The sequence below is a fragment of the Osmerus eperlanus genome, chromosome 3, assembly GCF_963692335.1.
Source record: "Osmerus eperlanus chromosome 3, fOsmEpe2.1, whole genome shotgun sequence".
NCBI classification, from domain to species: domain Eukaryota; kingdom Metazoa; phylum Chordata; class Actinopteri; order Osmeriformes; family Osmeridae; genus Osmerus; species Osmerus eperlanus.
The window spans coordinates 14148684-14172779 of NC_085020.1; the positions used below are offsets into that span (position 1 = coordinate 14148684).

At 41.7% G+C, this 24096-nt stretch overlaps 1 protein-coding gene across 3 annotated transcripts in view; it reads right to left on the reverse strand.

The window, feature by feature from the left end:
- The window catches only part of igf2bp2a (insulin-like growth factor 2 mRNA binding protein 2a), a 119723-nt gene that overhangs the window by 35384 nt on the left and 60243 nt on the right, over positions 1–24096 (reverse strand). For all 3 annotated transcript variants that reach the window (XM_062457416.1, XM_062457415.1, XM_062457417.1), the window contains 2 exons: positions 4644–4692; positions 649–700 (listed from right to left, as the gene is read on the reverse strand). In XM_062457416.1, the coding sequence (XP_062313400.1) occupies positions 649–700; positions 4644–4692 (101 nt within the window). The remainder of the gene's footprint in view (positions 1–648; positions 701–4643; positions 4693–24096) is intronic.

Genomic DNA, 24096 nt, shown 5'->3' on the forward strand with positions numbered 1-24096 from the left:
CAGGCACTGTTCCCGACAATCTCAAAAAACAGCCGAGCCTAGCCCCTGTCCCAGCCCAGACTAGCCCCACCAGGCTAGGTGGGGCTAGGTGGGGCTCTCTCACCAGGTTGACTTTTAGCACCTGTCATTATGTTCCTGTACCTATATGGTCTTGGTCTTGCCTGGACTGAAGAGGAGTATGTGTGTGTGTGGACTGTAGCAAACGTTCCTAATCAAGCTCAGGGAGCTTTGGCTCTGGGCAACCTCCCATACCACACATACACAAACACACATGCTGTGAGAGAAAGACTCACCCCAGGCGTCTACATGAACCTCTCTACTACCACTCTGCACCTCCCAGAGAAAATACTCTCTCTCTCTCTCTCTCAGGACACACACACACTTTCACACACACACACCCTCTCACACGCACAAACACTCACACACGCAAAGACAAACATTCACTCGACACCAAGTTAAAGGGTGATGATCAAGATGTGATGTATATACATGCAATGACAGTATGCTGAGATAATGAGCATGTTGGATGGGTTAAATCAGAAAGTCACACACTCACACGGGGAAACCTGACTAACTGTGAGGTCTACTAACACTGGTGTGTTTCTAAGTAGAGGGCTTTAGTAAGAGGGTGTTTGCAGCAAGTCTTACCCTGTTCCACATTTTCTACAGTACCATACTGGGCTAATAGGCTGTCCAAAACCTGTGGGAGAAAGGAAACAGGGAGTTAGACACATGCACACGCAAACATATACACACATGCTGTGACACCCCCAGTGAAGGAGGAGGAGAGATCAAGGGGGGCAGAGGATGAACCTGGGGAAAGTCATCACTGGTACGTACTTCCACCTGCTGACCCTTGCTTCGTGGCCGGCACCCACCTGCAGCCAAATGGTGACCTAATTGGACGGCCTACCAAAAAAGCCACAGATTGTTCCACAGGAGATAGAGGCTACAGGGCAGTAGGACTGAGCACCCTGCAGCACTGACCGGTGATTTAGGATCTAACCCATTTTTTCAATTTGTGTTTGTGCTTGGTTTTGTGTTGTAGGAGTCACGGCAGTAAGGAGGTAGACTGGTCCTCTTCTTCCCGGACACTCCCAAACCAGGAAGCAAAGTTTTTGGGTGGTTTCTTTTTCCCTTCAAGTTCAAGTATTTTATTGTCAGATGCACAGAACAACACAGGGTCAGACTGGGCACTGAAATTCTTAGGACAAGACATTGCAAAGCAACCTGGCATAACATAACATATAAGTACATAGAACATAGATTACATCTATGATAAGCTAAAATATAGTAAACCTCCTAATATACAAATAATATACAATATTCAATACAGTATACTAACCTCTAAATACACATAATAACCTATACTAACCTTATAAACCTATACTAACCTAAGTAGGGATGCGTATTGATAAGATTTTAACGATTCCGACTCCTTATCAATTCCTGCTTATCGATTCGATTCCTTATAGATTCTCTTATCGATGTTCCCCTCTACAGCCAACTAGGTCTGTGCGTCCTGCACCCCCCCCCCCCCACACACACACTCGTTCTAAACTAATTTCTCAAACTGGCTTTGACTGGCTCTGAAATGAGCTAATACTTACCACCTCTATGCCTCTTCAGGCCTCTGTTTTCAAAACAAAATCTAGTCGGAGATAGAAACTTTCAGTTTCCTTGTGTTCAAGCTTCTTTTACTCAACACCAGTAGGACTTACAGGGGTCCTAACAACAGGGGAAATAACTTCAGTGTCACCTTTCAAAAGAGACCATTTACATGCATGTACTCCAAATGGTTCAACAACAGCTTTCAATGTACTTTGGGTATGTTGTTTAGGCGTTTTCAGGCACATTTAACAGGACTATTAAAAGGTTAAACAATTAAAATGCTATGTTTAATAATGGATTAAAAATCGATATGCTCAGTTTAATAATGGGACACGCGAACGTTTGCTGATAACACACGCCGCCCGATAACGTGAAATGATCAATAAGATCAATACTAATGGGAGACGAATGCCGAAGCTAAAATGTATGCTTCAAACAACAGAAGATAACTAGATCGACTACACACAATAAAGGCAAATTGCTTCACACAGTAACAAGTGGTTGTGATCACTTTTGAGCAGTTTAGGTCTACCTTAGATAGTTAGAGATGAAGCGCGAACGTTAGCTGCGCTGCTGCATGCATCAAACACATGACGTTCCAGTAACTTCATTCCATGCTGTGTGTTCAAATGCTTCTTCATATTTGTAGTATTTCCTCCCTTCGACGAAATATACTTTTTACACGCGTTACAAGTGGCGTTGTTGTCATTTTGTCGTGTGAAATACAACCAAACTTTAGAACGCTTCTTCCTACATTTAGTCATTTAGCAGACGCTCTTATCCAGAGCGACTTACAGTAAGTACAGGGACATTCCCCCCGAAGCAAGTAGGGTGAAGTGCCTTGCCCAAGGACACAACGTCATTTGGCACGGCTGGGAATCGAACTGGCAACCTTCAGATTACTAGCCCGACTCCCTCACCGCTCAGCCATCTGACTCCTAGTTGCCATGTTTGCTGCAGTCTGTCTTCACGCATGCGTGCGCGAACTTTTATAGTTTATTCAGACAGACGTTCGCGTGTCCCATTATTAAACTGAGCATATGGATTTTTAATCCATTATTAAACTTAGCATTTTAATTTTTGACGGCACAGAGAATCGTTAACAGAATCGTTACGGAATTTCGCTAACGATTCCAAGGAATCGATTCACTGGGAACCGGTTCTAAACAAGAACCGGTTCTCGATACCCATCCCTAAACCTAAGACAAGTGAAGTACAATAGTGCAGTATTGCTGATAGTGCAACCAGTAGCTGAAAGTGACAGTGTGTAAAGTGACTAGTGAGAAGTGTCTAGTGAGAAGTGTATCAGTGTCCATATCAATGTCCATTCAGAAGCCTGATGGCCCTTGGAAAGAATCTGTTGTCCAGTCTGCGTGTGTGAGACCGAATGCTTTGGTATCGCCTGCCAGAAGGCAACAGGGTAAAAAGACTGAAGGATGGGTGGTAACAGTCTTTTAAAATCCTGACAGATTTCTTGAGGTATCATGTGTGGTAGGTGTCCTGTAGGGCTGGGAGCTTCCTGCCGATGATGAACTCAGCAGACCGGACCACACTACGTAGGGCCTTGCGGTCCCTGTCTGTGCAGCTCCCATACCATACTGTGATGCAACCAGTCAGTATGCTCTCTATAGTGCATCTGTAAAAGTTAGTGAGGATGACTGAGTCCATGCCAAACTTCTTCAGTCTCCTCAAGAAGAAGAGGTGTTTCCAGGCCGCTTTGACCACCTTGTCCGTGTGAGCAGACCAGGTGAGATCATTGCTGATGTTCATTCCGAGGAATCTGGAGCAGCTGACCTTCTCCACTTCGGATCTGTTGATGTGTAGGGGTGCATGCTCCTCCTCCTGCCGCCTCCTATAGTCATCTCCTTAGTCTTGCTGACATTGAGAGGTTATTGTCCTGACACCATGATGTCAGGGTATCAACCTCCTCTCTGTAGGCTAACTCGTCACTGTCAGAGATGAGGCCCACGATGGTTGTGTCGTCAGCAAACTTAACAAGGAGGTTGGAGCTGTGCGTTGCCGCACAGTCGTGAGTGAACAAGGAGAACAGGAGAGGGCTGAGCACACAGCCCTGGGAGGTGCCTGTGTTGGTGATCAGTGTGGATGAGGTGCAGTCACCGATTCTCACCACCTGTGGCCTCCCCGTCAGGAAGTGGAAGATCCACTTGCATAGGGAGGTGCTTAGTCCCAGGTCCACAAGCTTGGAGACCAGTCTGGAGGGGATGATGGTGTTGAATGCTGAGCTGTAGTCAATGAACAGCATCCTCACATACGACCCCTGCTAGCTGGTCAGCGCAGCCCCTGAGGACCCTACCTGATATGCCATCTGGGCCAGGTGCCTTTGCGAGGGTTGATCTTTTTGAAGCAATGCCTCACCTCAGCTACAGTTAGGGTAGGCACACCACTGGCTAGGCCTTCAGGTAGCTCCACTGCAGTGGGGTCACTGTCCCTCTCAAAGCGAGCGCAGAAGGCATTCAACTCGCCTGGCAATAGGACAGAGGACTGGGTCTCAATGTAGCCTCTCTCTTTGTAGCTGTCCCTTTTTAGTCTGTCCCTTTGTCCCTGGTAGCTTCCTGGATTTTTTGTTGTTGTAATAAAATGAATTTCGTTGTATTTGCTAATTTCTCATGTGCCTCCTACCTTGGGCATGCCACAATGCAGACACAAACACACACACACACATACGTATTCACACACACAGACACTTCAGGGTAGCATGCAGACAAACAGAGCTGCAGCTGAATTAGGTTGTGTTCACACTCCCCCCCTCTAAAATTAAGAGTCTGGCTAACTGACAAACTGGATAACTGATTGACTGGACAATTGGATGACTGACTGGAAGACCAGATGACTGGCCGACTGAGTGACAGACTGACTGACCAGAAGACTTGGAAGCCTCTAGGAGTGGTGGTAACACCTCACCTGCCAACAGTCTCAAGTATCTCTCTCTCACTCACAGAGACAGAGTAAGACATTGTGAGCTCAAGTGGCATGTGACATCACATCTATAGGGCGAAGCAGACAGAACTCACCTCCCACTGTAGATGAGGGGGAATGTTCCGAACCTGAATCTTCCTGCTCCTATATATATATATATATATATATATATATATATATATATATATATATATAGAGAGAGAGAGAGAGAGAGAGAGAGAGAGAGAGTTAACAGAGCTGAACCGATTCTTTCATAGAAGCTACTGTCAGGGTTCATACACATTTTGGCAAATGGAATTCCATGACTTTTCGCCAAAATTCCATGCTGAAAAATGTTCGGCATTTACCAACGCATTAAACAAACTATGCATAAAACTGACTATTAATATCTGTTTAATAACTGACAAATTAATAACTGTTTAACAAATTAATACATTTCATTCTCATTCATGAATGAGATAAAAATAGGTTGCAGCACAATGAAAAACGAAAATACCATAATACATGTATATTCAACAACATAACATATAACGTGCATAAAGAGAATTTTAGAGGAATGTCCCATGAATTCTGAGCCCATCCCATATTCTGACATGCATGTCCATCTGTTTTGATTGTAAGTGCTTGTGCAAGTTGTCTGGACACCTCTCGCACTGTGAGGGACTTAAGGTGCAAGTCCAAATGTACTGATATACGCATTTTCTTTCACTGCATGCAAATCTTGATGCTATTTGGCTTTCTGGGAACATATTGGGAAATATGACCGATGTATCTTCGCATGACTTGTATGAATAATTAGAGTTCGCTAACTTCAAAGTCCACAACACCTCGGCAGCTAGGACTTCATTGGGTGGGGCGTCAGGTGGCTGAGCGGTGAGGGAAGCGGGCTAGTAATCTGAAGGTTGCCAGTTCGATTCCCGGCCGTGCCAAATTACGTTGTGTCCTTGGGCAAGGCACTTCACCCTACTTGCCTCGGGGAGAATGTCCCTGTACTTACTGTAAGTCGCTCTGGATAAGAGCGTCTGCTAAATGACTAAATGTAAATGTGATGTAATGTGTGCTAATGTAATGTGTGTAATGTGTGCACACATGTTCTCTAACATATATATTTATTATTTTTATTATTATTTATTTTTTCCCCCCTAAGCCTCAGTCAATATTTGGACTACATAGACAACCTAGGTGTCAAAAGTTTCGTCTTGGTAGCGATTGAGTTGCTTCTATTTTTATTTACACTCCGTTGCACAGTTTAGGAGGTTACAACGTTTTTGTGGCAAAAAGTGCCTTCTGTCAACGAAGGGTACCAGTGCTAGCCTACGTCACTACGTCAGCACACGTTAGCAACGACGCATGGATACAACGTGATAGAAACGTTCTAGCACGCAAATTGGAGCTTGGATTATGAGTGAAAAATGCCAACCCCCAAAATTACCAACCATTGGGTTTTGTTGAGAAAGCAATTTCGAGTGGAACTGCCATCTCGGATTTTTTATTTAGGTCGTGAAAGTCTTTGTAATTTGAGCGAGTGGGGGTCGCCCGTGAGACTGCCTAGGCGGCAGCCATGCAAGCGTCATAGTAGTTTAGTATTTTCGTAATTTTATAGTTCGGTCAATTCTACACCAAAAAACTGAAGGAGGGCAATGTTATGATGATATGACTATTGTGAAGACAGCCAGATGGTGAGATTTTAATGTAGGTTGCTGTAAAAACTTTGATTGGTTTGCTACGTGAGAGCCCCGTCAGCCTCCGTTGACGATTGCGTCAGCTGTTGTCGATCTCTGATGTATTTCGATCTCTGATGTATTTCCTTAATTTCGTACCAGGGTCAATTCTACATCAAAAATCAGAAGGAGGGCAGTGTTTTAAAGATATGGCGATTGCGAAGCCAGCGGGTCAGCATATTTTTGTGATTTGTGTAAAACTTGGAATTTGAGTGACACCGCGGCTTGTTTTGACGTTAGCCTCAGTCAGACTCGGCTCGCCCACTGGCAGTGTGTAGTACTGTCTTCAATGCCACAGCTAAACTTTATGTCAAAAGAAACATTCTCATTTCCGGCGCTTTCAAACAATCAGTGAAATGTGGAGCAACAGCAGCTAGCTTGCCTCTAGCAAACTTATTTTGAATTAGCCATTTCCCCCTACATTAATGTCAAACTTATTTACGTTTTGGGGGGCATATTTTCAGTTAGCAGACGGTACTGTTTGAATCGCGATTCCATACTGCCAGTGACAACGTTGTTACAGTAGCTTGTTTCAAACGGGGTTCGCAGCTGTTTCAAAGGGTGTTTTTAATGAAATATGCAATACGAGTAGGCTAAATGCTTGAAAATATCTCTAGAATGGAAAAACTTAGAAGACGGACCCACCTGCAACCGACTCAAGCAAGCACACCCTACAATTTCCCCAGAAATTGTACCCTCTCTAGTTCCTATTTACAGTGGCCAATATGGATGTTTGCTTGATAGGATTTGTAGTAGACTTTTTTTAGCAGTGGGGGCAGGTCTGTCCGAACCCCCCCAGCCGAAACTAAGGAGGGCGATGCTCGGTACGGCACCGCGCTGCAAGAGAAGCCGCGTGTCCCTGAACCACGTATGTCTCTGGTCCATGTTAAAACTATCCGCCGTGAAATGGTCACTGCAGAGGCGGCTGTTGGAGTTTATCCGAAGCTCTCCATCAGCGTGGCTCTTCACAAAATCAATCCACCTATTTTTCCTTTCCTCATCAATAGGGAAATTAAATAGCGTTGTAGCGCTGAAGTTCTTGCATCCAGGGAAGATGCAGTTGCGGGTGGAGGGAGACATCCTGAAGCTAGCTAGCTAGCTGATGTAGGCTACAATAACAGTACAGCAGGAGAAACCATTCAGTGATCTGACGTAGATGGGTAAAAATGACATAGATAGGTAATTTTTAAAACCTGATCTGAAAACGGAAGAGAAACTGTTCTACGGTTTAACTCCACATTTCAGTACGACAAAGGTTTCACGCTTTGCACCTGCTTTCAGGAACTCATTTCACATGTATATAATGTACTGAGAAGCAAATCATGGAATTTGCTTTACAGGATCTTTAAAGACACCTTACACTCATAAAGTATGTTCTAAATGGCATAAATGCTGCCAATTAATAATTGACGTAACAACTTATTGTAAATGGTCAGTAGCCTAGCCTATCGATAAAGGTAGGCCACTCGGAAGCATGTACACTGTCTGCTTCATTTGATCTTGATAGGCTAAGCATTCTGTAGCAAATAATAACAATAAACCCACTATTTATTAATTAAAACTACTTCAGCATAATAATGCACCTAAAATACAAACGTGAGCAAGGGCAGCAATCGCTATCGAATCAACAGACATGTGCAATTTAGCTAGCAGGGGAAGAATATAAATAAGGAAAATCACCAGTTAACGCAATCTCAACTGCGGTGTGAAGCGCATGTCCGTGCTATTCTCCGACATGCAGTCTAACAATCACTGCTGATAGACGGCCTAAAATTTTGTACAGCCCTATTTCTGATACTGTGGCGGCAGAAATGTAGCCGTGGCGGGCCTGTTTGTCTCGGTCGAGACGCGGCTTAGGTGTTTTTTGCCTTTCATATAGTTAGCTCATCCTCACCCATATTGGAAACGTTAGACTCTTTTCCACAAAATTTACATTTTGCACATGATACATTTTGAGCTTTAGATATCCACAATGAAAAGTGTGGCATGTGTAGCCAAGCATTGTTGAATGTAAATTTGCCTGGCATAGCTACCGTAATTTTAGTTAGCTCGCTAGTTAATATCTGTGGTAAACAGTTAACTCCAACACTACATCATTGACTTGTCCAGCATGCAATATTATAACAAGCTCGAGACGTGAAAGTCGGAGGCAAATTGCAGTACAGCTGGTAAACAACTGCCAATGAACAAGTCTCACAGATCACAACAGAGTTAATGTATTAACTCTCATTTGCTAACACAAGGTTCACTGTGAGACATAAAACTTAACCCAGACTGAAATGGTGTTTCTGATTCGGAGTGGCTCAAAGGTTTTATGGAATCAGAGGTATGGAGGGGAAAGAAAGCGTTGACAGGAGAAGGAAAGTAGAGAAGAGCTGCATTAGGTGTGTTTCTGTCCAAGCTCATCTCAAGGTGCCCTGTTTGGCCAATAATAATGTTTCTTTCTGTAAGTACTTAAGCAGGGCAGTGGTCCAATAGCCAGGGGCGGATCTAGAAAAATATTCATGGGGTGGCAAGAGGGTGGCAGGAGATTTTGAGGGGTGGCACCCCCGTGGCAGAAGTATATCTGCTGATTTAATCGCAGTGATATTAATCAAGGTTTATTTGCAATCAATGTTTATTTGGAATGCCCCCAAATTAAGACGTTTTAACTCAAAAACATTAGGCTACATTATTATGGCACATTATTAAAGCCTTAAATCAAAGATATTAAGGAAACATCAATCAATTTCATTGATTTATTGGCTATTGGCAGGGCCGGATTAAGGCAATGGGCTTTAGGGGCTGCAGCCCTGGGCCTCGCGACCAGGGGGGCATCAGGTTGCCCGATGTCGAGTGAGTCAACGGCACCGCGCATAACATTAGAAACATTCAGAGTGAAAACAAAAATAATGTGCGAAAATGTCCGGTTAAAGAAAGCACGGGAGTGGGGCCAAAATCCGCGATAGGACTGAGCTCGAATAGCTTCGGCGACTTTTTATAGTACAAAATGGCTGTCAATCAAAAGGAGATGCAGTCTTTCAACAGTCCCTCCAATCATCACACGGAAGCCCAGCGTCCAGGCCAGCCCACTCCTCCATTCACCCCCAGAGACTCTGAGCGTCCGTGGGCGGGACATAATCGCAGCATTTATCCAATGACCGTATAGTTTCGAAGCACTGAAAAAAACTGTTCAAAGCAGCCCCATTGAAGTCCATCGAAGCTGGGCTTCAACAGGGAAATGCACTGTGATGCTACTGGACTGTATGAGAAGGAAATCAGTCAGTCGACCTGCTACGTAGCTGATTCTGAACGAACTCGTCTTCGAGATGAACGTGTTCTTAACGCATTTAAAATGTTAACACAATAGTAAATATTCGACCATAATTGTTTTTTAGACTTTAGGGCAGTCTTAAAGAAATCGCCACGGCATACAACACTTTTTCTGCTCACAAGTTCCATTTTCACTTTCTCTCAGCCTACTGCATTGAACTGACCACCTACGTAAACACCTTCCCGTAATCAACGGCGGCGCAACTATTTCGACCAGCGTAGTGCATGTATAGAGTTCGGGTTCGGTGGAAAAAAAATGTAAGGTTCAGCCGAAACCGACTCCCGTCAAAAAGCCCAATATTCGGCCGAAACCAAATCCTGGATTCGGTGCCTAGTCAATAGAGCATGACATACTGCGCCAACTGGACTTTGAAGAGCTCATTGATGAGTTTGCATTAAGAATGAGCAAAAACGGGCCTTTTAATATCACTGATGTGATGATGGTGATGGTGAGTCACATGTTTAAACTGATCATATTTATAGAGTGGCTCTGTGGACTTTAAAGCACTGATGTGTCAGTGCACCTGGCGTTGGTTTGTGTGCGTGTCATGATGTGCGTCGGGGTGATATAGGGGCCTCACCCTGGTAATTAGCCCCAGGCCTCAAAATGTCTTAATCCGGCCCTGGCTATTGGTTAATCAATAATAAACATCACCAAACCGAAGGTTGGACAACTTGGTCAGCTAGTAGTAGAAGAATGTGCAACAAGTTTGAAGTTTGTATGGTCGATTTTGACAAAGATATTGAAGAAACACTGAAAATTGTGTGTATTCAAATGTCTGCTAGGTTTTCCCTAAATATGACACAGAGCCTGAACGGAGGTACGAATATGAATGTCTGTTGAATCTCGAATATAAAACTGATTTCACCTCGGTCTCGGCGCAGTGGTAATGGTGGTTGGAGTTGTCTAGTGCTGCATTCACTTGCAGTGGGATATTAGCAGGCCCAAACATAATTCGCAAGGGCAGAATTCCGACAAAACCCCGCAGAATTTCAAATCAAATGCATTGGTCTGAGGCAACATTTTAATAAACTTGTCAACTCATATTACGTCTCTATTCTTTCTAAATAATTAACCTTTAAACAGAGCCAATTGCCACCAGTGTAGGTAGTAGGTCTGTGATAACAATCAAAGGAAGTCCATCAACCCTGAAACTGATACAGTAATGTTCACGTGTAGCCAAAATTTAAACGTCAGTCAAAAATGCCCAGATTCAGCAGTGAAGAATTGACATGGAAACACTTATCAACCAAAATTACAGGAATAGACAGGGCCAGGGAGTTTTCAGGCGATCTTTATGAGGATGGATCAATACTTTTCTGCAAAGTCTGTAAACATTCAATCGACCATATTCGGCATCAAACTGTTGTGGAACATCTTTGGTCGCTCCGACACAAGAACAGGAAGGCTATCGGAATTCTGCAGATTTTCAGTCTGAATAACCGCAGAAAATGTGAAAATAATCCGCAGATTTTGTTTGGGCTTGTATATTAGAAATTCGCTCTCGCAAATGTCCGACTCGGTGGAGTGGGGAGGGGGGTTGGAGTCTTCTAGTGCTGCATTCACTTGCAGTCTGATATTAGAATGAGATGAGCCACAACGTTCCTTTGTTTTCAAAGCTGGCAACTGGGGTGGCAGCTGGGGTGGCAAGGCTATTTTTAGGGTGGCAGTTGCCACCCCATGCCACCCCGGCAGATCTGCCCCTGCCAATAGCACGTGCCCAATAGAAGTGTGTTTGTTTGTGTGTGTGTGTGACTGAAGGTATCATGGGTTACAGAGTCCTGGGCTGGACTGACAAGAAGTACACAGTGGACCTTCTCAGCTCAGGGCCATGAAAAAGCAATTTCCTTCTACTGAGCGTACTCGGAGAGTGCAGCCACACAAACCACTGAGTGACCGCAAGCTGTTAACAACTACAGAGACAGGATCCACCAGCTAGGACACACTGTGGGACTTTAGATCAACTCATTAAAGAAGCAAGCGCTCCTGAGGAAAACAATGTGAGAGAATGAAGAGGGGATACACTCAGACAACAGATGAGAGAGGAACAGGGGGGTGGAGAGGAGGCAGGGAGGGGAGGACCATCGAGTACCATTGAGGTTGGTACTCACACACAGATGCATAGTTTGCAAGCACATACACAGACACACACACACAAACAAGGAATTCACCCTCACATACACATGCAGCACATTGCGCACCCTCACACACAATCTCTTATTCTCTCTTTCAGGAATGCCGTATTTCTCTGTGTCCTTATCTCTTTCTGGCCTTTCCCTCCATCCTCCTCTCCTCCTCCAGAATGGGCAACAGCATGGCTGTTGGGACCACAGGTCAGAGTTTCCTGTTCGTGGGGCAAGGACTTGCAGCTGGACTTGAATGAAAGAGTCTTTCTAATTGTGCTGGACTCAGGATGGAGAGGAGAAAAACAGTGTGGCACACATCTAGGACACCCCCTCCCACTCCCTTCCCTCCCTCCACACTCCCAGGCCTTGTAGCTCAACAATGAGAGCAAATGCTTCACCACAGACACAAACTGTTCCTCTCCATAAACAGCGTTTAGCGTTTCAGCAATGTTTAATCGTCTCCGACATGATAAGGAAAGATACATATAACAGTCATTGCACCAATTACTACTGAAGAGCAAGGAATGCAATATTTTGAGCTATTCAAAGATACATCCATGTATTTTCGACAAACATCCTTGATAATGGAAGGATTCCTGAAAAGCCAAGTATGGCGAGTAACGCTTCTACTGACTCTAGACAATCTATCTGACTAGACAGCTCACAGAAAACAGATTTCAGCCAGGGCCATGTTTTCTATTGTGCACCTGCTAATCAATTTAGCTCTCGAGTGTTAACTAAAGAAGAAAGGTGAGGAGAGGAGAGAGGTTGGAGGAGAGGAAAAAAGACATGACTTCATCCTCTGAAAACTGAACTGATCTGCAGAAGAGTCTACAATCTGTTTGATTGGTTGCCACATCCGTATCTCTCTCATCTCCCAAGGAACAGGGAATAAAAAGTAGGAAAGGTAAAAAAGAAAGAGTATCCGACCTCCATCTGCACCACTCCATTTTCTCCTTGTCTATCTATTTACCTAATGTCCCTCTGTCTGTATCTCCTACACCTGCTACTTATCTCTGTCCCATCCTCCTTCTCTCTTCCTGGATGAAATTGACAGCTGTCCTCCCCAAGTGTATCTCTCACAATAGTGTGCTTAAAATAAATTGGGTACAACCCCCTGCTTCAGCAGAGTACACCAGTGCAAATATCTTGTAAATATGCAGTCCTGATAAACCTAACGCCCTTAGTCAGCAGCCCCCTTCTCCTCCAACCACCACCACCTACTCGCCGAAAGCCCAAAAAGATGCTATATAAACCCGCTGGTTGACTAATGTTTGTTGAAAGAAAACCAAGCTGTCTGCTTCTGGTTTGGGGCAGGGTGCAAAAAAGAAAAAAAAAGAAAGCCTCTCAATTTTGTCCTTTTAATATCCGAAGGTGGCCGTGTTAATTTGAAAAGCTAATATTTACTGCTCCCAGCTGCACTGCATAGGGTAGAAAACCATGACTCAGCACATACGCGTGCATACTAATACGCACATGTGAGTCTGGCCAGAGGAATGTGAACCTCTAGGAGGGTGGAGCGGAGAAGGGGGGAGAAAGGAGATATTCACCCCTCGCCAACACCTTGCCATCCTCCTAATGCACAACATCTGATCGTCGCTGTCAAAACACACAAATTAAATTCACCATTCATAAATCACAGCACTATATGGGGACGGCCTACTTGAATAAGGGGTATGTGTCTGCCAATAGGTATGGGGGGAGGCAGAGAAAAACACGTCCCTCCTGGGGGAATATAGGGGAGAGTTGGAGGAGAGGTAGATGAAAGATGGGGGAGAGATGGAGGAGAGATGGGGACAGATGGAGGAGAGAAGGATAAGAGATGGGGAAGAGTTGTAGGAGAGATAGATAAGAGATATAGGAGAGCTGGAGTAGACATAGAGGAGAGGGAGAGATGGAGGAGCAATAGAGGAGAGATGGAGGAGACAGAGGACAGATGAAGGAGAGATAGAGGAGAGATGGGAGACTGAGGAGAGATTGGTGGGTTTCAAGCCTAGCCCAGTTTCATTTCAAAAAGGAAATACCAGAGACAACTGGACCTGCTGTTTATTGAAGATTCTTTATAGGATCTGTGGTTTAAAAAGCTCTAGAAACCAAGTCTTTAGCAACGATAGAGATATTCTTTTTATGGATCTTTGCAATCATACTTTGTTTAATCCCTTCTACCATTAAATGAATGTGTGCTGATATGCCTTGCTTGGCTTGTCCATATAAATCCTGAGCAAAAACATATTTTAAAGAAACTATGTTTTATGAAGCATTGTTTACCTTTTCCTCTTTCCTGTTCCCTCTTTCACTCTCTTAACCTAAACTTTCTCTACTGTTTCCTCCTCCCCCTCTCTCATTGCCTCTCTCACCCTACATATCTTTTCAGTCTTTTGACTCTCATCCTTTCTGTCACTTTCTGTTTTCTTTCTTTCACTCTCTCTCTCTCACTCTCTCTCAACAGGTTTCCAGCACCCCTCATCCTCTCACTCCGTCTCCATAGAGCACAACACACAATAATCTGTCAAATCATATTTAAAAGAGAGTATATACGTGTAGAGTAGGGTTAGACATGACAAATTTAACGGGCATTTAGTACACTTGCAACACTTCGTTTCAGGTAGGAACTAATTAAATCAGCTCTGTGGACATCTGCCATGTCTGAGGACTGGGTGTATTGAGTGCAGAGCGGGTCTAGTAACAGACCTTGTCCGCTCAGAAGTCTAGTGTTCGCTCCTTTTCCACGGAGGTATCTCATGCTGACCCTCTCCCAGTGAGCAGACCACAGTTTACTTCTAGAACCCATTGTGGAGATAAGATGATTACCCTGACCATGCCCTTTAGCAAAGCCCTTGAAGCGCTGCAGCTCAGTAGACGCTCACCAAGGAAGGACACAGTCTGCCCTTTAGATAGAATGATTCCATTGTATGTGTGTGCTATTACATAAACAAGATAGATAGCAGACAACACCATCTTCCTAGTTTTGTGACAGAACTAAACAATTAACACTATGTGTTACAGTTTTTTACAATCACTTTGACACCAATTTTAGAACCTTGATGTCCTTTTTCAAAATTCTCGATACAAAACTCGAAATCGTCATTACTTGTAACACAGACTGTCACATGTTGAAAGCAAAGAATTGTATGTTCATATCTTTAAAGACACCTTGCGCATGCAGAATCATTAGTTCAAATAAATAATTTATCATGAAATACCATAGGAACGTTCACTTAGATCATCCACACACAAGATACCCATAGTTTCACCATTGTACAATCATTGGGTGTGCTTTTCCTTCGGCAAGGGCACAACCTTTGTTCTCTCTATTGTTTTCCTGTTTCTCTTTATTGTTGGAATGCTGCTTCAGCATTCCATCTGAGGGAGCAGTTTAACTGATCAAGCTGCTCTGACCCTTCCTGTAGCATGGGTGGGGTTAATTAAATACTTGTTTGAAGATGTCCACACAAAGGACAGTTGACCATTTGACTGGTGAACTCCTGTGGTTTTACTATCTACTGTTTTGGGGAGAGATGCCACATCAAAGAACTGTGGGACACTTGGTATGGAGTCAAACTGTCACTGAGCAGTGCTGACCAATCACAGAGTTTGATACATAGATGGATTGATCATCAGAAGAACCATTTGATCTAAAGTTTATATAAGGCAGGGTTTTAGGGTTGTTCTTCATCACTCTTGCGAACGACCTGTGGCTAGCACCTCCTTCGTAATGACTGATCAGCAAAGCTTTGTTTAATATTACGTAATTGTATTATCTAAATACATTGAGATGACCACATCTCTTGACTACTCAGATCTACACAGTGCCACTTGAATTTCCACCTTCACATTTGGTGGCCAGTACGGGGATCCTCGATTGGTCTACGGAGTTCAGCAGGCGGCTCCCCTCGGCGAATTGATTTTCCGGCAAAAAGCCGCCTTTCCTTCCGCCATGCGTGAGACAGCAGGGCCAGGGGGGGCGCCCGTTGGACGTTTTGTGGCTGACGCGGGATCTTCAAAGGAACCAGTGAGATATTCTTTTTGGTCACTGTGTGATATTGAGTTGTCTAAATGTGTGTTTTTTAGGCTATTGTCAATAATTCGGTTAAGTAAGTAATTGGGCAGAGGTAAAACTGTCCTGTACGTGTAAAGTCGTACGAATTAATAAGGTAAGGTTGTTGAACCTATCTTTTACGTGAAAGTCGTAAAAAAACGTCTGCAGAAGTGTGTCGACGGACACACATAGAGGTAGTGTTGTTGACGAACAAACACATAGAGGGAGATGAATTCACATGTTGTATCGTGTTATGTGTCTTTTGAGACCCTAAGGATTAGAATATGTTGGGTTAGTGATAGTTTGAGAAATTGTATTGGCATTGGTGCAGTTCTTATTTATTAACGGCCTAAACGTGATTCTAAGTCCCGAGAGAAAAGTATACTTGTGAGGTAATCAGCTGTGTGAGTGAGAGTGTTTACAAAGGGTTTGAGTCCCTGAAGGTGGAGAACAAAAAAAAAGAAAAATTAGGATGTATCCTGAGGGATTTTCAAAACAAAGGTTTGAGTTTTTTACACGCGTGTTCATTTTTGTTTATATGTTTTTTGAGGTTAAAAGAAGTATGAGTAACTAATGGTGTCTACTATTCAAGCTATATACAAATTACAAAAATCAAAATTTTAATTAATTTTTGGTTTGAATATTTGTAATTTATGATTGTGCAGTTATTTTCATTGAAAGTTGTGAAGTCGGAATTTAATTGTTTTTAGAAAAGAAAAGGGGTAATTGTGTCTTTATTTTCCGTCGTTGGTTGTCGTTTATGGATTGTAATTCTAAAAATGAATGGTCTGGAGGCAGAATTGACCTGTCCAAACATTGATTACATGAAACAAAAGTATGGTAACGATAGTTTATTGCAAATGCAAATATGGATTGATAAATGTGGATTTTCGAGTGTGGCGTCGTTTTGTTTTAAGGACCCTATTGAATTGCGAAATAAGTTATTGGAGAGAAATTGATACACGTTTTTTTTTTTTAAGTGGAGAAAAGAATAGATTTTAGCCTGATTGGAGAGCTTTTTCTGATTGGATGGAGATAGGTAGAGAGATAAAGAAATACTAGGACAGAATAGTGTGGGGAATTTTTCATCTATTTCCCCACAGATTCACGATTGAGATCTTCTGGCTGTTCCGCAAACAAATTTCGCCGTGGTTCATCCGCAGTTTTGCGACAGGATGCGCAGGCGCATGAGGGTTTGCGGGAATGCGAGAACGGAATACGAACAGGTCAGACATTTGCCATTTCTCTATCTTCTGACAGCCGGTTATATCTAGGAAAAGTCAAGAAAGTAGGATCCTGGAATTTGTTTATAGATTTGCTTTGGATTCCCGCAAGGATTGCGGTTTGTGCTTTGACTTGCAATTGCCTATACTTATTATTTTGCGTTTCAAAGAAGGAGAGGTTAAAGTCCTCTCCGGTACAAAGGGTTTGAGTCCCTGTTGTGTTTGGAATAAATGGTGTTGTGGGCTATGTTGGTCAAAGCTAATGCAGAGCGTGTTGACATGCTGTTGAAAAACATGTAGGCCAACACGAACTGCTAAGTATGGTCAATCCAAATGCGTGCTTTAATTGTGGGAATTTGAGCAAAATGTACGTGAATGTCCGGAAATGTGTCATCACTGTTGAAAGTTTTCTCGAAATTGTGGGCGAACTCTCAAATCAGAGGGGTTCGTGACCGGAAGTTGAGTTCCGAACTGGTGGCGTACAATGTCTATCGGTTATGACACTGTTGGTAGAGGAGAGACGATTGACTTGTTATATTGTTTTACAACTCTGTGTTAACCGTTATATATTTGATGTTAGACTTTACATCGGTCTGATTACCGCCAGAAGGCATTTGTTTTTGAAGACGGAGACATTCTGTTTTGAAAATGCTAATGTTAATTCTTTGACTGAATTCTCCACTTGAAAAGAGGCGCATGCGCTTGAGCCTAGCGGAAGTTGATTCTTTCATCGAAGCTCATTCTGCGTGCAGTGGCCCACACCCGTTATGAAAAAACCAAAAAAACAAAGAAAACACTAATTTTAGAAAGAATTTGACGTTGAATTGAGAAATATTGGTTGGAAAACAGATGTGTGTTTCTGTTTCTTTGTCAAACTTAAGAAAATATTGTGAGTTGCCATACTCTTGATTTGGAAATTATGTACAGACCGATTGTCTATATTATGAGCTTGATTCGTTATTGAATAATGCGCTGGAAATTTAGTTTTTGGGTAGGATAATTGGTAAAAGGCCAGTTTTGGCAACAAAAGCGATATTCATTTGAAGAATTACAATCCCGGGGTTATTGAAACTTTTATAGAAAGTTATGTGTTCAAACGGAAATGTTATGTTGTTTAGGGAATATTTTTGTTTATGTCTGGAAATGTTCAATGGTTTTATTTTTAATTTTGTGGGAGTTCACAGATGTTACTGTTGTTTAAAGAAATATGTAAAGGGTTATGAAGAAGTTATTAGAAAGATTGAGCCAGTCCGAGGGACTGAAGTGTATACAAGGGGAACTAGTTCGAGAGACTGAATTGCGATTGTTGTTAAGGGCAAAGGTGCTACATATGTGTGTTTATTGCTGCTGAGATGATTTGTTGAAATGTGTTGGGTTTGGTGGTATTCATATTTACCTATTTAAATGGACTTGAAGTTGAAGCTTTGTCCAACCAGAATGCTAATACATGGGTAAACTGTCGTTCTCTGACGAGTGATATTAGGTGCATATGTAGATTTCGGAGCCTAATTTTTATGTTGAAATTAAAATAGTACTAATGGTTGATAGAATTGTAAAGAAAATCCAGGCTGTGACTTTGTTGGCTAATGGCTAATGGTGAAAACGTGGAGGAAGTGCATTTTGCTCTGTCCTGAGACAAAGGAGAGTCCAGGAAGTTGAATTTGCAACTATGGCAACGACATTGGCTAACAAACTAACAGACCGACAGGCGGGTAACAGGCTAGTAAAGGAATTGCAGCTTGACATTTGAGATCCATGAGTAACCGCATGACGCATGCGCAGATGGAAATTGAGAAATTGACTAAGACGCAAATTTAGAGAAATAGATCAATTTGGAGCGAATTTTACATATTAACTTGGTTATTTTTGAAATATGTTGGGTGATGAGTATTTTGAGACATTTGCTAACAAGGTTTTTGTTTGTTTGAGGACATTTTAAATGAGTTTCAGAAATTCCGAGGAAAGGTGGGGGCTAAAAAAAAAAAAAAAAAGAGTCCCGTTACGTTGAGTTTTACAAAGGTGATCCCAGAGGGTGTAATTCTGCATAATTATGTGAGTATTAATGGTGAAAGATGTGTCCGTTTAGATGAATTCGAAGTTTGGTGGTTTACGAATGTATGATTAACATTTGTTCTAATTCCTAGCCAAACAGGGAGGTAGAAGCCTTTCAGACCAGAACTTGTATTTACGAGCGGAAAATTTGTGATGTGTGATGGTACTCAGTAAAATGCAGAAATTAAACCCCTGGTTCATAAATTAGTTCTAATTGGATTGGAAAAGTTATACTTTAGCAAAATTAAGTGAATAGACAGTACACGCCAACCATCTGAAAGAAATATGGGAATGCTCAAAGGTGTATACATTACATGCTTTGATAAGACTTTTGATAAGTAAAAGAATAAGGTTTTGTTTTACGGGTTTATGTTAAATTGTGAATTTAAAGGTTTAAAAAGAAAAAGGGAGAGTTTATATTTTCTTTTGTCTTAAGGGCATTATTTGATTGATGTGATTGCGAGTCGTAGCGTAATTCTAGCATGAATTACTTATTCTAAGAGCAGTTTTAAGTGTGCGAACATGGATTTAATGAAACAAGAGAACGTTTTGTGGATGTGAAGAGATGATTCGTTTAAACATTTTGATGTTCTGAAAAGGGAACTATGCATATGCTTTGAAGAGGTATATGGGCAAACGTTTTAAATCAGAATACTAAAATCTAGAGGGTTTTTTAAGAGTTTTGATAAAGGTATTAGATGCAATGTGGTTATGAAATGAGAAAGAGAAAATAATTACAATGTACTTTTGTTTGGAGTCTGACTGTAATTTGATTTTAGTTTTCTGTGAGAGTTTTATCAGGGTATGGTACAATGTTTGGGATAAACAGTTAGGCTGTGATGAGGTTGTTTCATTATGGTATTGGTTCATAAAGAGGGTTATTATAACTTGGTTTTGAAATAATTTGGGAAGACTCATTAAGTCTGATAAATTGTGGTGTGATGGTTGGAACAAAGTAGCTTGTTCTGGACTGCAGCCAAAGCAAGTTATGAAGTTCTACCTATCTAACCTATATAGAAATATAGATGGGGTATAAGTTTGGCTAATGGTTACATTGAGAATATTTTATGGTATGTTTCATTTTGGAATCATACAGATTAAATTCTGGTTTAGGGTAGTGATGCTAGTTTTCTACATGTCTTGGAAAAAGAGAGATTTGATTTAGTGAATTTAAATACAGAATTTTTTTTAAAGGGAATCTGAAATATAAAGGTATTCATTTGAACTGTTCCTAAAGGTTTTTTGAAGAAAAGATAATAAGAGACTAAAAGTTGAGGTTATTCGTAATTTGGTTGTTTTCTAAAATAGTTTTATTTTATACAAATTGGTTCAAAAGTTGTTTGCTTCAGTGTAAGCTTGTTAATTCATAAAAGGGAAAAGAGTTAAAATATTTACTGATAGTTAAATACATCATTGGTGTTACATATGATTTTGGGAAAGGTATGGAAACAGGAAGTTTCTTATTTTCACTTATAGAACAACTTGCTGTATGCAAATGTGGGGTTCACTCTAACAATGATGATTATTCCACAGGAAAATTGCTAGTGCTGATACTAGCTGGAACAGTTTCTAGATTGCCTGCATGCATTGATCAACTAACTAGAATATGTTTTTTGTTGATATGTTTACAGGAAGTTATGGGATGATGTTGCTATGTCCGGATGAGCCTAACTTGACAAATTTGGGCTTACAGGACTCTTTTGAGGAAAATTGTTGTGTGAACTTGATACAACATTTGTTACAGATTCTTTAAGGGAAGCGCAGGCTTCTTAGAGAGGAAGAGGTGACGTTTAGGAATTTGTGACTGACTGATGACTGACTGATCCAAACAGAGAGTGACTATGGGGGTTTTATGGTTTTATGAATTTAGCTTCAGTAGTTTGGATTTGTGATAGGACTGTGAGGGTTTGATATGATACTGCTGAGTTGAAAGTATTGGACTGTATTTAACCCAGAGTGAGAATTTTGTTTTTGTTTGAGTATATTTGATAAGAATTACAGAATACAGCGGACAGATGGAGAAAGGAATGGTGGAATGGAGATTCGAACTTGGACTAATCCACAAGAAAATGCGTTTTGGAAAAAGGAAGGATATGAGAATAAAAATGGAGGTTGTATGGTCTGCATAAAACATTTATCTTGAGATTTTGCTAAGTTAACACATGGAAAGATCATGCCTCTACAATTTGTGTGATATCAAGAATGCATTATTTTAGCATACAAGAGGATTTGTAATAGATGCATAGTCATTTTGTCAGTATTTCATATGTGGGACAAGTATTATGAGAAAAGGAATTTAAACACGATAAGCTTCACAGTTAAGGTTAGAGAAACCATTTGAGAATTGATAGATGGATTTTGTAGAGTTCAATTTTTGGAGAAGCGATACTGTTTTAATGATTGTTGATGGTTGTCGGATGGGAAGAAGTTTTAGACTTCTCAGGGGCTCAGTGGTCAAGTTTTGTTGATTTATATTATTCTTCGATGGGATTTTTCTTTGAGGATATGTAATGATAATGGGTCACACTTGTTTATGGAAGTTGGTGTTGATAGAATTCAACATTGTGTTAATCATTTCAGTTGAATGAGAGAACAGAACTTTGAAGACTAAGTCAGACGACAAGAAGTCAGTTACCTTTAACTGACCTCTGTGAGAATGTGCTTGTTTATCACTGTGCAACCTTTTGGAGTCACAGATGGAGATTCACAGGCAGGTGAAGGAGGCTATTCCTATGACTGGACCGCTGCATGATTTGATACCAGATGACTGGATCGTGGTGAAGGACCTGAAACACCTGGTAAAACCCAAGGTGGACGGGGCCATACCAGATTCTCCTGACTAATCCGGCGGTTAAGATCGAGGGGAGAGCAACGTGGATACACGCTAACCATTGTGAGCGTGCACCTTGTCTGAAGACGGAAGCAGAGGATACGCGTTCTGCGTAGTACCAAGGAAATTTCCGAGCTGTACGCAAAGTGCAGTGTCGTTGAAAGTTGCCCTGAGCAATTTGATCGTCGTTTAAAATTGGTTCGACTCGACTACACTGACTGAAAGAAGTTTGCCTACAGCCAACTGAAGATGGTCACTACGGATGCACAACCATGGCATCCGTTCCGACAACCTGGACTTTGTGGTGTACGGGCTACAATGGGTTTTGTCTTGGGACTAGCATTTCTTATGTTAATGTTTGAATTTTATTTTTCTTGATTAACTGTTTGGGTTTATGCTATTGTAAAAAAAAAAAGAGTGGAATTGTCGTGGAAATTTGGAATACAGTTATAATGTGTGTGTTTTATATGAGGAATGTGTTTTAATGGAAGTCTAAAGTTGGTTAAGAAGAATAAACTCCATTTGGTAGAGATTCCATTTGCAGTTTATGACACCTGGGGAGGATGAGACAGCTGGTCTGGAGACAATGTGGATTCAACTGTATTGTTATTGTGATCTGAGGGAGCAGTTTAACTGATCAAGCTGCTCTGACCCTTCCTGTAGCATGGGTGGGGTTAATTAAATACTTGTTTGAAGATGTCCACACAAAGGACAGTTGACCATTTGACTGGTGAACTGTGGTTTTATTATCTACTGTTTTGGGGAGAGATGCCACATCAAAGAACTGTGGGACACTTGGTATGGAGTCAAACTGTCACTGAGCAGTGCTGACCAATCACAGAGTTTGATACATAGATGGATTGATCATCAGAAGAACCATTTGATCAAAAGTTTATATAAGGCAGGGTTTTAGGGTTGTTCTTCATCACGCTTGCGAACGACCTGTGGCTAGCACCTCTTTCGTAATGACTGATCAGCAAAGCTTTGTTTAATATTACGTAATTGTATTATCTAAATAAATTGTAATAAAACCACATCTCTTGACTACTCAGATCTACACAGTGCTACTTGAATTTCCACCTTCACAAGCAGTAAATCTAACACAGTAGGAATTCTCCCACGACATCCGCTCGCTCTGCTTTGACTAACTGTACTCAGTCCACCATACATTAGACGAGCTAATTTTCGAGCACTTTCGATACAAGATACAGGCCATGTTAGAGTTGATATATATAATTGTGTGGGCAATGTAGAACAGCAGACAGATTTGAAATATGATCTTTTGTTATGGCCATTCTAGTGACACTACGACTGTCATCATACGGTGAAACCAGGTCACATAGCTAGCTACGTTTTTCCAGACGTAATATTCGTTACCTAGCTACAAACAAATGCTTCGTAACTGAAGAGTATTTACTTTTTATTGGCGATATTGACAACAGAGGTTAAGGAACTTGTCTTTAATCAAAAGATGGTCTCCGTTTTCAATTTGAAGCAGTAGCTTAGATATGGCTTATTGTAGAAAGTCTCCCATTGCATCCTCTCTCTAGCTTAGCTTCGGCTACAGATGGACGACAATCACGATGCATGCATTATTCACACCTAGGGTGTTAATACATTTACATTTAGTCATTTAGCAGACACTCTTATCCAGAGCGACTTACAGTAAGTACAGGGACATTCCCCCCGAGGCAAGTAGGGTGAAGTGCCTTGCCCAAGGACACAACGTCATTTGGCACAGCCGGGAATCGAACTGGCAACTTTCTGATTACTAGCCCGCTTCCCTAACCGCTCAGCCACCTGACTCCACTTAATACAGTCTGTAAAAATAGCAGTCAGTCAAATCAGTTAGCTCCAGGTCCTCTCTAAAATACATTTCAGACCTTTTGAAACCTGAGCAAATGACTTTCTACTAAATTTTCAAATTCTTCTGAATGATTTCTCTTTTTGCATTTTTCTTCTCAACCAAACAGACACGCACCATGAACGTTTTTGAAACTGCCAAAGGAGTTGTATTTCTGACCGCACAGACACATAAAGGATATCTATGGTTTCGGCAGAGTCTTGGAATGAAATATACGTAATTATGTGGGCAATGTAGAACAGCGGACAGATTTGATATTTGATCTTTTGTTAGTTATGACATATATATGTCTATGGTTATGGCCATTCTAGTGACGCTACTGTCTAATAGCGGCTGCTAATAGAACGGCGAAACCAGGTCACATACGGTCTAATAACTAT